The 16,795-nt window shown below is 35.3% G+C and overlaps 2 protein-coding genes across 2 annotated transcripts in view; one reads left to right on the plus strand and one right to left on the minus strand.

The window, feature by feature from the left end:
- The window catches only part of LOC136800320 (uncharacterized), a 76,711-nt gene that overhangs the window by 42,403 nt on the left and 17,513 nt on the right, over nt 1-16,795 (plus strand). The window lies entirely within an intron of this gene.
- Nucleotides 6,484-11,876, minus strand: LOC136800325 (uncharacterized). The gene is made up of 4 exons (XM_067056959.1): nt 11,704-11,876; nt 11,355-11,415; nt 10,680-10,877; nt 6,484-6,900 (listed from the first exon to the last, which is right to left on the minus strand). The coding sequence occupies exons 1-4, from the start codon at nt 11,764-11,766 to the stop codon at nt 6,599-6,601; spliced, it is 624 nt and encodes a 207-aa protein (XP_066913060.1). The 5' UTR covers nt 11,767-11,876; the 3' UTR covers nt 6,484-6,598.

Genomic DNA, 16,795 nt, shown 5'->3' on the forward strand with positions numbered 1-16,795 from the left:
GTGAATTCTTTGTTTCGATTGGTCACTTCACCTTCAAGCTATTTTAGGCTCGATCTATTGAAGATTGAAACTGAGATAGCAAGGCATCTAATTCAAAAACTGAAGGGCATTTTGATAAAATGTCAGACAACGTAGGAAATCAATTGATAATTTTCAATATTTATAATGTTTTTAAATTTGTACATGCTTTTTTTATAAGCAAGTGTATGCCCCTTGGTCAGGCTCGTGTATACTTAAGTTCTTAAAGCGTCCAGGCATAGCTTATGCTTATTATATGCTTATGAATCATGCTTATGATTAAGCCCCGAGTTAAGTTTTTAGTGAAATTTCAGAAATTTTGTAAAAATTTGTTCAGATTTTGGGAGCAGTAGAATGTAGCTAGCAGTGGAATGTCTTTTTTTACTGACCTCTACCAAACCTTTTTAACCAGATAAAAAATGACAACTTGAAAAATATTCCAGGGGATTCCAGGCTGACATATATGCTTAAGTTATGCGTAAGAACTCTACAACCTGAGCCTCCATATGCTCATAAACGTTATGCTTATAAAAAAACATTAAGTAGTTATTGGACAAATTCTTATAAGCTTGTAAATGTGGTTTCTTGGTAGTTTTTTATTCAAAAGTCTTATTTTTATTTTGTGACGTAACGTCAAAAAGAAGATGCTCAATTGAGATGCCTTGGAGTTTTTACAAGATACTTCACTAATTGGTCATTTAAAGTGATAGAGATGACGCGTTCTTTAGAAAAAGTAATAAGATTCTTTTATTACATCTTAACGACCAACCAAATCAAATAAGAGCTTGTAAAAACTCCAGCTCGTCCCAGATATTGTGAGCTTCAGGATTTAAATTTTTTGTTCATTCTTTTTTTATTGTATAGAGGATGCTCTAACTTGAATATTGAGCTATCATACATCAAGTTTGAAAAAGTAGTTCGAAAGTTATTTCTAAAAAACTGACTTTTTTTCCATGTCGAAATTTAAAAAAATCATTAAAAACAGCAATCACGCTATAAATAAGACAAAATGACAATAGCTCAATTTCATTGTTTTTTTTATTCCTTTTTCTTCTATGTTATATTTTGCCAACAGTTTCTCCATCTTATTTGCATGTCATGAACATTTCCAACCCCAGCAAACTCAATGCAGACCCAAGTTCTTTGAGCAACTAGTCGAGGAATGGTGATCTATTTTTTCAAAAGTTTTCTCACATACCGCACATAACATCAAAACCTCTCTTGGAGATTTCCAAAAAAAGTCTTTCAGCCTTTCCAAAAATATTATCCCATGTGGGAATAGCTTGTTTTACCATATTCTTAAATTCAGTAAAGAGTTTTGATGAGCGCAGTTGTTTTTTTGGTATTTTTATGTGTAAAGAAGGTAAGTGTGAAGAAAAAGGTTTGCTCGCTGTTTTTGATGATTTTTTGAAATTTCGACATGGAAAAAAAGTCAGTTTTTTGGAAATAACTTTCGAACTACTTTTTCAAAATTAATGTATGATGGCTCAAAATTCAAGTTAGAGCATCCTCTATACATTAAAAGAAAAATGAACAAAAAATTTAAATCCTGAAGCTCACAATATCTCGACAAAGTCATATACTTTTTTTTGGTGCACCTGGTAGAAGAATGGATCAACCAACTCAAAGTACTATCTGAGATTGCTAAAGTCCCCCCCCCCCAATCAGCGTATTGTGCATTTACCGCTGGCTTTGTGCACAAGTTCAACTTTATCATTCGTACCAACCCAAACATCAAGCCACTCCTTCAGCCTTTGGAAGATGTCATCCGTCATCATTTCATTACCGCACTGTGCAAAGATAGAACCTGTAATGACCACGAACGCCAATTACTCTCATTACCTGTGAAGCTTGGTGGTTTGGGAATTATCAATGTTTTGGAGACCTGTGAGTTGGAATTCGAAAAATCTGTCAAAGTTACGCGAAACCTTGTCAGAAAGATAGTGAATCAGAACGTCACAAATATCATTGAATCTGATCAAACCGATATCGAATCTAAGACCTCGTTCTTTCAACGAAAGTTCGAAAACTTGAAGTCTGATTCATCTCCAATCGAACTGAAGGCCATCGAAATCGCAACTTCGCATGGTGTTTCAGCGTGGTTGTCATCACTGCCGATCAAGTCAGAAGAGTTCTCGCTGACGAAAAGGGGATTCTTCGATGTGATCTACCTTAGATATGGTTGGAATATGAAAAATCTCCCCAGCGACTGCGTCTGTGGTTCAAAAGTTCAGTGTTATGCTCTTCAATGCAAAGTTGGCGGCTTTATCCACATGCGTCACAATGAGTTGGTGAACATTACCGCAAACTTAACGTCTATAGTTTGCAAAGACGTGGAGAAGGAGCCGGTTCTCCAAAAGCGATTTGACAATGATCTTGATCTCAGTGCTGATATCGCACTGAGATGATTTCGGCAGAGACAAGAGAAGGCATTTCTTGACGTGAGGTGTTTCCCCCCTTTGCAATCGTATTTTAGAACAAGAGAATGGGACACTCACCCCACTGGTTTTCTCCTCAAATGGTGGCTTGAGGAAAGAGACCAAACGACTTTACGCTCGCCTAAGTGAACCTTTGTGTGAAAAAAAACAAATGTACATTTTCAGACACTTATTTTTATGTAAACAGAAAAATTTCATTTAGTTTGATTCGGTCAGCTGTATGGTGTGTTTGAGAGGTTCGAGGTCCTGGAGGCACCAGAGACACTCTACTTTCAATAACACGACAGCTGATGCTGAAACCATAAATTTGTTTTGTAACATCTAATTTTGTTTTATTGTTGTTGGACGTAGATCATCGGGACAAGCTGGAGTTTTAACAAGCTCTTTCTTGATTTGGTTGGTCGTTAGCCTGTAATAAAACAATTTTGTTACTTTTTCTAAAGAACGCGTCATCTCTATTTCTTTAAATGACCAATTAGTGAAGTATCTTATAAAAACTCCAGAACATCTCCAATATCTCGACAAAGTTGTATACTTTTTTTTGGTGCACCCGGTACATAGTTTGATACATAATCGACTTTGAACTCGTCGGTTCCGATTGCTGCACCCAAGTGACGTTTACCCTCTTTGGTGATATTGATATTGGTATCCTTGAAGATCGATTTAGATAGTTCGTATTTATCGGCTTTTACGACCAACCAGGATTTTGAGCCTTTAGGGAAATATCCGAGGTACGGACCGATGCTCTGAAGCTTTGTTCACCATTCAAGAAGAGATTCGAGTTGACCAGCTGCACTCAAATCATCAGCATACGCGACTTGATTGACGTCCTTCGAACTGATGCTTTCTAGCAAAGGGACGAGAGCGAGAGCGTAGAGCGGCATGGCTACTGGGTCCCCTTGAGCTGTACTCTCTGACGAGTTGATTTCATAGCCGCCAGTGATGAAGATTCTCGAATTTGACGAATACGTGTTACTGATGATGGTTGCAATTTCAGGGCAGATTATTTGTACATTATGAATCATCACTTGCCGATTTATACGGTTGAAGGCGTTGTCCGCGTCTACAAACAGGATTTCATCACAGTCAGATTCCTTTGATAGGATCCGCATGGCATGAACAGCAGCTTCACATCCAGACTTCTGGACACAACAAAGCTGAAGATCTCCAACACTTTGCAGTACAGTCGGTCACGACAGATTTCTCGATTAGACGTCTCAGTACTTCACTGATTGCAATAGGTCTCACCCCCGGATTCTTGTCCAGAGGAATTAATTTGTTCAATAGTAGTGATTCGAGTGAGCCGTCTTGCCAAAGTTCAGGTTTTTGACAAAGCTTGCTTGATACTTTAGAAATAGCATAACATAGGTTCAGGCTGTGATTTCCCAACGAAGCAGATGTGAGGATTTTTCTCCAGCCATCAGCACCCAGTGTAGATGGGCTAGCTGCTCCTTTTAGCTGGCAAGCAAGCTTCCTGATCAAGGCTCCATCGATCTTCTGAAAGACATAATCTCCTATTTTGTTGATTAGACCACTTAGCAGGAACTCGTCATGATGGTCTTCTCCGTTGGGATGATTGGTATGAAGAGAGGTCAGCGTTTCCTTTGTTAGATATAGCACTCCACTAGATTCGATGTCGTTAAGAAGTCGGAGTGCGTGGACAATTTTCCCTTTCAGCATCAGATCATTGAATCGTTTTTTCTTCGAACGATTTGGTGCCTCGGCGAAATGAAAGCTGTGATCGAAGATAACGTGCTTTAGTCCCGCTGCTGAGTTCGAAAAAAGTGGCTAGAAAACGATTTTCGTGACACACATCTTAGAACTAACTTTTTTATCAAAAGTTATGGACCTATTTGTGGTCAAAAAGGTGTTTAATTTTGCATAAATTAATGCAGATTGTGGGGAAATTCCCTGTTTTCCATCAGTTTTTGACCACAAATATGCCATGTGTCATGTTTCACAATAAAGTTATGAAACCTGTTCTGGACAACCTATGACCCTAAAATTTTGCACAAGTACTCTTAATAAGATTTTATTAAAAGTCAGAAAGTTACAAGTCGTTTAAAAAATTTTTCTCCGAGATATAAACAAAAGAACTCCAGCTTGGTAGATTCTACAACCCCCCCCCTGGGGCTAATAGGGTTAAATTATTTTTTCACACCAAATTATTTCAGGGTTGGGCTCGGGGAAGACGCGTCTTATTATTATTATCATTGACATTTAATAAAATTTGGAATGTTTTTTAATTCAAAGAATACACGAAAAGGACAGTTTTTTAAGAACAAGGGGAGGAAATTGGCCAAAACCTAAGAACAAGTTAGGAACAATCCTAAAATCCTGAGCCTTACATTTCAGAAATTGTCAAGAAAGTACCGATTTTAACAGTACAGACCTTATTGGAGTTTTTGATTTTTCTAAAAGAGCGATGCATTGTGGGATTGTTTCGAGTATATTACAATAGAATTACCTCAAGTTAAAATGTCGACACATAGATACAGTGCTCCATATATAAGTAGAGTTTTTCAATATCAATGGATTTTCTTAACTTTTTTTGGAAAATCATCCTAAAATATTCTTACGGTATTTCTTAAGTTAGGACCCAATCCAGCCTAAATCTTGCATGTGTTACATATATTGAGCAAAGATTTGGCATTTTGTGAAAGCTTTGAGCATTAGTGGAGGATAATTGGCAATTACTATACTTTCAATCCATAGTACTTTTTCCATCATAGTAACTTTTTCCATACTAGCGTAGCACTTTGTTTCTATCTGTCTAACCCTATTCAACCTAGGCTTTTAGGGGCGGTTCAGAACTAGGGGGGGGGCTTTCCTGTACCACCCCTTAACTTTTGATATAGTGGGTCTTTTTGGATGAAATTTGGCACACAAGATCCTTGTCATCTAAGGTAACTTTTGATAAAAAATTTATTTTGATGACGTCACTTATCATTTCCAAAGTGAGCAAAAACCGAAAATTTCCTTTGTTTTTATAAATAGCTATTGTATTCTAATAAACGCCTTAGAAAAAAGTTGCCTGAGTTGAAAGTGCTTATTTTATCCTAAATATTTAATAAATTACGGTTTAAACGATATATTTGACATAAAAAATAAATTTGTTTTGGAAAAGTGACAATTTTTGTGACACCTTACTGTCAGAAATGTCATCATACTCAAGGTGTGTAATTTTTTAGGTGTCAATTTTTTATTAAAATTTTATAAATTTTATTTTAATAAAAGTTAGGAATTTACAGAAAATTTCATGGCAAAAGCTCTATTATTTCAGGAGCTATGACCAATAATTTAACCTCCGAACAGAAAGAGCCCCCCCCCCCTAGGCCGAATAGGGTTAAGTCTTACACGGTCCGTCAATATCATTCCTCAGTATACCAGCATGTTATTTTTTATAAACTTTCTAGACATTACATATAGAACTTTCAGGTGAAGAGCCAAATGTAAGTTTTGGAAATGCTGGAAATATATCATCATTATTATTATTTACACTGTAAAATGCTCTAAAATTCGGCATTCTTAGGCTACTTAAGGGTAGGTTTTTTGGACTTTGGAAAGTGCACTGTAAGGGTTGATTTGTGAGCAAGTGGGAAAAAGTGCACTGTAAGGGTGTAAAATTTGAGAAAATACCAAATTTTGAGGTAAAATTGAAATGGGCAGAAAATTTCGAAAAATTGCACTATAAGGGTCGATTTTCAGCGAAATTTTTCCTAGAGACCTGATTTTTGGCCGAACGTACGGTCTTCCCCCCCCCTCCCCGGAGCCAAATCTCCTGATGGTGTTATTCCTTCTTAGCATATTATGCAAATATTCAATAGGTAAAAGTTAGTTATCGACATTTATATTTATATTTTTACGAGGCGAAAGCGAGTTGAATATACATCACCGAGGGTTAATTAATCTCAATACAGTAACCAACTTTTACCTATTGTTGAATATATGTTTTATTATATATATTATATTATATATTTGGAGGCAAAAACATAACATTAATTATGTCAATAGTCAAACGTTTCACATAAAACACTCCCCTGATCAAACGTTCAATTGTTTTTCTTTTGTTCTTTTTAATGATTTTCTTAATGACTTGAGTCATCACTTCTAAAGACATTTTACAACAAAGAATCTTCTTTTTACAAAAAATTGTAATGTTTAACATTTTTGATTGAAGCTGGGCAAACCTCAGCACCAGTGAATTCGTGACCAGCAATCACTTTAACATTATAAAATTGTTTTGCTTGGGTATTGACGACAGAATGAATTTCTTCTTCATTGATGCGAATGAAATATCGATATTCACCGTTGCTTATGTATCGTTGATGAATCTCAACATCCATAGTTTCGTTGACTGCTAGGGTGAAAGGAATGTTCTGTCGATATGATTTATCTTCGTTGACGGGCGCATTAATTCTCATCTCGTTCAATGTTGGGTTTCCTTTAAAAAAAATGAAAATTAACTATAATATAGACGGAGAGGTTTTTCATCTTTTGTCAAATTACGTAATTTCTGCCACTCATTTACCCCATGGATAATGATATTTGCGTCTGTCGATAGCTTTCTTTGGTCTTCAATTTGTTCTTCAATTTTCTCCTTTCGTAGTAGCTGTTTCATGCTATTTACGCTTAATCGATCATTGTTATTAGTCGCTTCAGCAAAACTTTTCTTTCGTGGTACTGTTGTGGTTTGAATTTTTGGAGTCTTGTTATTCAACGTCTCTTCTATCTTGGCTGTTAGTTTTGTTTCTAGCGTGGAAAACTGGCTCTGTATTAAATTGGTAATTTGATTTTTATCCTTAATGTATTCCTGACATTTTGCCTGTAGATCATTGACCATTGTGTTTAGTCTGTTTTCGTTCTCATTTTTGACTTTTATTATGCTTTCGCACGCTTCAATTTCTTTATAGTAGCTGTGCGTGCAGCTTTTAATTCTTTCCGCTTGATTATGAACTTTTCTACCGAGGTCTTTTGCTGGAGAGCAACAAGTTATACACACGTATTTTCGGTAACCTTTATTTAAAAACATATTTAAATGGTAAGGTGGTGGTCCAGTGCAGGCATAATGTAGCGTTCGTTGGCATTTATGACATTGAATTCTCATTTTGTCATCATTTTTTATACATTTATGTTCGGTAAAGCGATTGTTGTCACTCGCATCTTCAGGTGATGTCATTTTTGGTTGAAATTTTGCTGTTTTTTCCATATTTTTGAAATTTTGAAGATACTTATCTTCACAGGAATTTTATTTATTGCTAGATATATTTGAATCTGTACCCAATAGAACACTTGAACTGACTTTGGACTTATTTTAGGGGTTTTTTGTGGAAACGTTAGTTTTTCGCCAAAATTAAAACTATAAGGACTATATTCAAGATGACAACTTTCCTGTCAGTTTGAATGATAAATTTTGAAGGTGCTGGCTTGAAATTTTCACAGAATTATCTTGATGTACTATTTCATTGATTTCTAAAAAGATTTCACTGAAATATTGTGAAGGCATTTTGAGGCACTTTATTAATTTTTGAGTTCTTTCAGCCCAGCCATCTTGTGATTGTTTAAATTTCTTATTGTTGATCTTTCTTGCACAATGATTTTACAATTCAAGTGTATTATCAACCCTATCAAGGGCATATCATTAATGTCTAAAATGCACTGAGAAGTAAGTAGTAACGACAAACCAATAAAATTTACCGTTAAAGGGACATAACAGTATTAGCCTGGATATCCAGGCTTTAAACTATTTCACAGTCTAGTTTTTGATATTTTATGTTCTGGTTTACAGTCTGGTCTCCCTAGAGCGATTTGCATTCTCCATATGAGAATGCAGTCCGCTTGCTTGCGCTAAAGCCGTAAGGACCAATCTACACGGCGCGGAGCAATTCTGAAGCAAAAATAGGATAGTCATCCACTTGCTAGTGAAGATAGAGCTTTCTGTTACATGAAAAAGAAGAAAACAGAGGCAAGTTCATTTTCCAAGAAAACAAGGTTGGTCATGATAATGCATGCAAACTTGTTTATGGACTTTGGTGTAATCTTTGGATGTTTCAAATGGTTTTAGATCTTGCAAGGTTGCTTTTTATTAATTTCTGTTTTTCTGCCCTGGGTTGGCTAGGAAAGTTTTGGAAACATGGGTTTGTACTTTCATTTTCTAGGGAGACCAAGCTCTATAATTTTAGAACTTTGTATGTTGAGGTAAATTTTGTTTTTTTTTCTAAAATTTTGAGCTTGGATATCCAGGCTATAACAGTACTTGCGAAATTTGTAAACAAACTATATGTAGCGGAACTTTTTGATAAATAACGAGATTGCGCACGGGAATTTTTTGACCCGCATTCCGCGAGATCGTGTTTAATCGCCCGCGCGTGTACGCTCTGTGAATTCTGTCTGCTGTATATGGGTACTGTATGCAAGAAAAAGCTCCTCTCCTCAGTCTTTTGAGACTTTAAGGAGATTGGAGAGTGTCCTAACTCCCCAGATGGAGATTCTAATTTTACAGGCACTAGCAGGGTTTACAGCCCGTTTGCAGCAGTCCCACTAAAGAGTCCTGCAAATCCCCTGAGAATCGGCGATCGGCTTCCGCATGTTGGAAAAAATGATCTAAAATCATTTGTTAATCATAAGTTAATACCTTGACAGGGTAAATAAGATTATACAGGTCATGGCAAATAATGATATCATATCTTTTATCATTGTTCACTTTATAAATGTCTTGGGTGGCCGAGTGGATAAGGTGGTGGGCTGGTAGGTCTGGAAAGTCATTTTCGAGAGTTCGAATCCTATACGGTGCGTTGGAGTGTTATTTTGTCAGCATTGACCAAACTCTTTCTGGTTTTATGAGGTCTTATTGATATTTATGAAAATTCCCGTTATATTTTTAAGAAACAAAATTTTTTCTAAGTGCTGGTGTCACCTCAGTGCAGTTTGACTCAAGTACAGTATTTCAAAGATTAGGTTGGTTATTAGTGGGTGGAGAGTCAAGATTCAAGACTTTCCCTTCTCTTAGTATTCCAAAACTTTAAACAAACAAAAAAATGCATAAAAATCTACTTTCGTCTTTTTAAATTATTATCACTTTTTTTCAGAACCACAAGTGAAAAGAAAAGCAGCTAAAAAATGATTGGCAGGTCTAAAAAATGATTGAAAAGTGCGGGTTTGCTCGTGCGGGTTAAAAATTCTCGTGAGCAATCTCGTTATTTATCAGAATGTGTAGTGAATACGAAATCAAAACAAATGTCACATGTGAAAATAAAAAATCAAACCAAATATGGCTAATTTTGATTGTTCAATCGTTTTACAAGTTTGTTTTGGACACGTGATTTTAATTGTTCTCTTTAATGGCACGTGGTCCGCGCAATGTTTACATTTTACTACTTTAATGTCCCTTTAAAGATGCTACATTACTGATTTCTTGATCAACAAAATAGTCATCAAATACAACAGAGATAGAAAAACAGAAATTGGGATGTTACCATTCCAGTCGCGGCTTTCTTATACTATGGTTTTATGTTCTTTAACACTTTTAACAAAGAATTGCCTTTATAAATTGTCTTTTAATCAAATCCCCCGGGCAAATCCCTTAAGAGTAATTAAGAATTTAATTGCAAAAATGACGTTATGAACTTTAAAAAGACATTAATAATATATGTTGCATCACCTTCTTTTATAAAAAGTGCTAAGTTTTAATGGGTAATTAACCTTTATGTTTCGAATTTTTTTCAAACTGTCTGCAAAGATTTGAACTGTTTTAGATTTTTCGGAAAAATGTTCTAAATTAATGCATCAAAAGTTATGGCTGTTTTTCTATAAAAAATTGGGATGGAAAATTGGTCAAAAAGCACTATTTTAAAGGTTTTGAAGCAAATAGGCTTTTAGAAAAATTTTTTCGAAAAATTGATTTTAGTTCGATAAAAGATACATCATTTACCGCAAAAAAAATTCAAAATTTTTTTTCTTTGCCGAAAGTAAGCTCTTCAAACTTGAAATATTCTTCTTCGCAAAAGTTTGCATTTTCTTCTTCATCAAATTTTTTCATTGCAATTCTTTAATTTTCAAACTCATGGATAATTGGCCTAACAGAATATGTATAACTTCCCATAGTTTTGTGTGCTACATCAAGTAGAAATTTATATTTTGTAAGTGGTAAATATTAAAAATTCCTTATGGTCAGAGCCCTTAAGGTAGTAATATCAGAAGATTTCTTGATAGAAAAGATACTACCTCCGATCGTAATACTTGGGGTTCTATCCCCATAAACATCATTGTTTCCTCCTTTAGTGAGATGAAGGACTGTGCAATAAGAGAATGATCCATCCCCGACATAATCCAACGAATGAAAGCGGATTGAGAATCTGAAAATCCATTCTGGAGATAAAACTGGAATAACTCCGAGTCGGAAGTGCCTTGGTAAGGCTATTTCTAAAAGAAAATGAATACATAAAAAGACTACCAATAAAAGTGTACATGTCAAAGTTAGTTGACTTTTTATTAGAACCCAGTTTATCAGGGTTTTTAGGCTGGACGCGTTCTGAGAAATTCAGCGATTTACAAAATCTGACTAAATAGCTCTGAATCATGTTAATTGTTTTCGTTACAACAGATTTGTTTGGAGACCAATTTTACGGTTTATTGATTGTAAGAACGCCAATACTATTTTAGACTCTTAAAAAAAATACTGGGGCATTCGGGAATAAAAATAAAGATATCCTCCCCACCAGTAGTATAAGTGAGTTTTTGTGTTGTGTTTTTCTGCTAATTTTACTGTCCTTGATTTTGCGGGTCAAAACTGCGGGTTTTTTCAAATCACTTAAGTCACTCCGCCGTCCTCAAAACTCCAAATGCATAAACTCAATAAAGACTGAAATATTATTCTTGTAATAAGAGAGTATTTCTTACCTTGTTCGCCAACAAAAGTAACTGCTTCTTGTCCATGATTGTTTTCTGGAATGCCCAAAATCTAAAACGTGAAATGATGCTTAGTTCGTTCTAGACAAGTATATTCTTTGGTGGTTGAACAGAGGCTCAAAAAAACTTTTTTCAAAAATGCATCTACAGGATACTATAATTGGATTAATTTTCAAGAGATTTGATTAGGCGTGGATTTAAGATTTAGAATGGATTTATTTTCGCGAAAATGGCAAAAATTCACGAAAACGTGAAATGAATTGTCGCAGAAATTAACTACCAGTCTAATAAGTTTGGTTTAAATTTTCACGGACGAAATTTTTAGAAAAACTTTAATCACTTCATTGCTGCACGCTGATTGGATAAGAGATGTCGAGAACACCAAAATTTCCAATAAAAGCATTTTTTTCCAAAAATTTTGTTCCGTTTTTTAAGGGAGACACTGTAAATAATTTCTTCACAAAAAATTGTTCACGAGCCAAATATTCTATCCTTTTTTAAATCATTTTGTATCATATTTTTAGTGTAATATTTTTCAATTCGAATTATTGATCATTATGAATTCAGAATTGATTTTCTCTCGATCGAAATTCTATTGGGCGACATTCAAGTGTGAAACATCAATGTTAGTTACTTGAAAAATTCTTTGGGGAAAGAAACAAAATTCATTAATAATTTATTATTGTTTTCAAGCGGGTATAACTTGATACAAGGGAGCGGTCATAAAGTATCTACTAGGGGGGTGGAGGATTCTGGGGGGGTTCGAAATTTTTTTCGAGGGTTTAGGGGGGGGGGCCAATTTTTTTTGGGAAACTCAAGAGAAAATGTAGGAAGTCTAATTTCATAGTTTTACGTTTGAAGATTTCAAAAAATTTTCGACCTTACGGCCGACAACTATGGCTGGCCGCATGTAGCAAAATTCAATACTTTTTTATTTTTATTCAATATCCATATTTATATTCAATTTTCTATATTCATGTTCAATTTTCTATATTTATATTCAATTTTCAATATTCATATTCAATTATTTCATATTTTCATTCAATAATTATTGTCAATAAAAAAATATTTGCCAATAAAAAAAATATTGCCAATAAAAAAAGATATTGCCAATAAAAAAAGTATTGCCAATAAAAAAGTATTGCCAATAAAAAAAGTATTGGCAGTAAAAAATTATTGCCAATAAATTTTCTCATTCAATAAGTTTTCAGTAAAGGTTGAATGAAGGTCTCCACAATAGATATATCACGTGATCACTTAAGGAATTCGTGATTGTTTACTTGGAACCTCAGCCATACAACAATGATTGAAAAGCACACAGTGCGCTAGATAAAGCGTAATAAAATGCGCCAAAGCGAATTTTCTACCTCATTTCATTGCTCGGTCCGCCAGATTCAATCCGTCGTCATTTGGTGCACACATTGAGGTTGATTTCACTACCTTATAACCCTGGGGCACTTCATCATTATGGTCCGACCTACGGCATGTGCCGCCTAGGGTAGGTTTTATGAGGTTCTAGAAGTGCATTGTAAGGGTGTACTTTTGAGGAAGTGCACTGTAAGCATGGATATATTTTTGGGCAAAAATGATAATTCAAGACTAAACCAAACTTACTAAAAATTTTCATTCTCTTCTTTTTACTTTCAAAAAGCCCATATTTGTATGATTCTCACCGTTTTTAAATATCCCAGGGTAATTCTTAAGAACAGAGAAAAGAACTACCTGTTTTTTGCACTGTACTGGTGCTGGCTGTCTGAACAGCATTACCTACTGCACTGGGGGAGACAGATACTTACCCTGGAGGGTCAAGAAAAGTACCCAATCTAAACTGTTAAATTGCATTACAGAAGGTTATCAAGCAAGTTTACCAACAGTCCGACAGCCAACCAGCCAACCTCCTTCAGTCCTTTTCTCAAGTTTTGCTTTGCAAGAAACTCACATGTTTATTTTTCGTGCGAAGGAATCACGAATTATATCACGTGACCGGTGTAAAAAATGTTGAAATGTTGTCACGTGATTTTTTTGAAGAGACAAAATACATTCAACGTTTGCTAAAAAATTATTGAATGAGAAAAAAATTATTGGCAATAATTTTTTTATTGGCAATATTTTTTTTATTGGCAATATTTTTTTATTGACAATATTTCTTTTATTGGCAATATCTTTTTTATTGGCAATAATTTTTTTTATTGGCAATATTTTTTTATTGGCAATATTTTTTTTATTGGCAATAATTATTGAATGGAAATATGAAATAATTGAACATGAATATAGAAAATTGAATATAAATATGGATATTGAATAAAAATAAAAAAGTATTGAATTTTGCTACATGCGGCCAGCCATAGACAACTCATAATTGATCTTATTGGATATATGTACATTTCATATTGCCATTATTTGGGCATCATCGCCTTGCCCTTTTGGTTTGTAACATTGATGGAAGTAGATTAGTGGCTCTCACAGCTCATCAGAGTGGTTTGAAAAAGTACTTCTTAAAAGAAATTTGTCAAAACAAAGTGTCTTTTTGCTAAAATGGTGGTGAAAAATATTTAAATTTTCGCCCGTCTGCGCAAACCATGGTTGCGCCTCCTTAGTATTTGCTAATGTCTTCTAACTTACATACTAACTAACAGACACAGGGCTTTGACAGACCCTGGAAAACCTGGAAAATATAGGTTTATAGGAAAATTTCAAACTCAGAAAATTTCATTTTTCAGACTCCTTTTAACAACAGAACAGCTTGTATTTTAGGGTCTTGAGTAACCAATCTTCAAAATTTTCTCGTTAGTAATTGAGATGCCTCTGTAATGTCTGATAAAAAATGGTATTCGACATCTCACCATCAGTTTCAAAATAGACTCAGGGAGATTGTGTACATTATCAGTAATTTTTCAGGGAATCAGTGGCTACCTGGCAGGGGGTGCAGGGGGTGCACCCCCCCAGAAAAATCTGAGAGGGGCGCCAAAAGAGCTTATCAAAAATTTTTTTTGTCAAAAGTTACCTTACGTGACAAAGATCTTGTGTGCCAAATTTCACCCAAAAAGACCAACTAGTTCAAAAGTTAAGGGGTGGTACAGGAAAAGCCCCCCCCCCTAGTTCTGAACCGCCCCTAAAAGCCTAGGTTGAATAGGGTTAACTTGACATAAAAAACTGTCATACAAACAAATAATACTCTTTGTACCGCACCTGTATGAATTCTTTTTCGTGTAAAAATTTTTCTAGTAGGGGGGGGGGGTGCGAAACAATATTGGGCCTTATGAGGGGGGTTCGAAAATTTTTTCCAGGTTAGGGGAGGGGGTGCGAAATTTTTTTTGGATTTTTCAAAATATCCTACCCCCTCTAGTAGATACTTTATGACCGCTCCCTAAGCGATAATTTGTATTTGTGTTTGTCTGTGATGGAGACGGTTATCTTCTGATTTGTCTATAAAGCAGTTTTACGGTTCTCGACGTAAAACTGCAGGATATTTCCAATCATTTCAATGACTCCCCCACCCTAAAAAGTGAAAATACACAAATTCACCATAACATTTTAAAGGGAGGGATTTCACGGAGGAGTGGAATCTGCTCTTCAGCCGGCGAGGCGACCTTTTTTTCCGATGTGTTCTGAGAGCATATTTCAGCTAGAAATTTTCAAGAGCAGCCACCGGCTAGAAATTATGAAATATCTGTTCTTGAGGTCCCTTTCTCCTGGAAAAAACTATCTATTCTGTATCCTGGGCTCTCCTGGATTATATCATCTGTTCTGGGAAAAAATAGGACTCCTGGAAAATGTATATCTGTTCTCTAGAAATATTATGCTCCTGGAAAAATATAACAGCTATTCTTTAAGAAAGTTATAATGCTCCTAGAAAATGAGACCTTTTAAGTAAATAATGAAGCTCCCTGGAAAAAAATGTGGCATCTGGTTGTGTTTTTCACAATTTAGCTCCTGGATTCTTTGAACAGATTGCCCGCTGAAAAATTGTATGTGTTTTTCCTTAAAATGTGCTCCTGGATTTTAAGACATATGTTTTAAAGGCGACCCCTGGATTTTACCTAGGTGTTTTGAGGAAAGTCTCTCCTAGATTTATCCATTAAATTTACTCTCCTGGAAAAAAAGAACAGATATTTCAAAAAAATCTGCCGGCGGCTGCTCTTGAATTTTGATCTGTTCGGATCAGATCTTCGAAAATTAATCTGCTAGAAATGTCTAGAAATGATGGTGTGTTCTGATGAGACAGGGGTATAATCAAGGTCATCTATCGGGTTCTTGTTGTCTAGGTAACCCTAGAAAGCTTCAGAACACATCTTTTAAGGAGACAGGGGTATAATCAAGAAAAAATTGTATAATCTTGTTGCCTAGTAACCCTGGAAATTTTTAGAACACATCTTTTTCGTGGAGAAAAACAAATATCTTACAAGTTTGTCTGGGCGAACTGTTTTTCCTAGATTTTAGAACACATCAAACCATAATATTTCTAAAAAATCTCCTTTCGAAAACATTCGAATCTTGATCAAAACATTCGAAAGCGCATTCGACAATATGCAATGTCTTCTTTTTTTTCTCAATCGAGCGCGAGGGAAAACAGGATATGGTTTATATCCCACCTCCACGTGATGTCTTTTGACCAATGAAATCGCGAGAATCTTACTGATGCGGGATAAAATCTTTTTAATGTTGGATTTTGACTGTTGGAAGAAGCAAAGAATATTAAAAATATAGAAACTGATATTTTTGGACCTACCCCGGTGGGGTAGAGGTCCTATAAATTAACCAATGTCCGTCCGTTCGTTCGTCTGTTCGTCCGTCCGTCTGTTACCAGCTTTTCTCAGGATTGGCTCATTAGTTTTTTTTGATTTTTGGCACCATATGATGCAAAATGGTAATGCCCAAAATGTGACGGAGCCCGATTTTCGAAAAAAATTTATTTCCGGCCGAAAATGCCGGAAATATGCCGGAAAAACCGGTTTATTGGCAAGATTTCATCATTAGTTTTTTCTGATTTTTTGCACAAAGATGCGTATTAGCAATACCCAAAACTTGGCCGAGTCCGATTTTTGAGAAATTTTTTTTTCCGGTCGAAAATGCCGGAAATATGCCGGAAATCGCCATTTTTGCAGATTTTCATCGGACTTTTTCCTTATATTTCGTTGTTTTTTCACACTAAAACATTATTAATAGCAATGTCCACCATAAAGCATGGTTCAATCGTCAATAGAACTGAGTTTTGAAGCCGGAACTTCTAAAAATCGCCGGTGCAGCCCATTTTCGCCGGAAAAACGGTATTTCTTGATTTTCTCGAGCTTTACTTTATATTTTTTTATGAAATTTTGCACACTGATGCAAAATGATAATACCTAAAATGTGACGGAGCCCGATTTTGGAAAAAAAAATTTTCCGGCCGAAAATGCCGGAAATATGCCGGAAAAACAGTTTTTTTGGCATTC

The sequence above is a fragment of the Clytia hemisphaerica genome, unplaced genomic scaffold (assembly GCF_902728285.1).
Source record: "Clytia hemisphaerica strain Z4C2 unplaced genomic scaffold, Clytia hemisphaerica genome assembly, whole genome shotgun sequence".
Classification (NCBI taxonomy): domain Eukaryota; kingdom Metazoa; phylum Cnidaria; class Hydrozoa; order Leptothecata; family Clytiidae; genus Clytia; species Clytia hemisphaerica.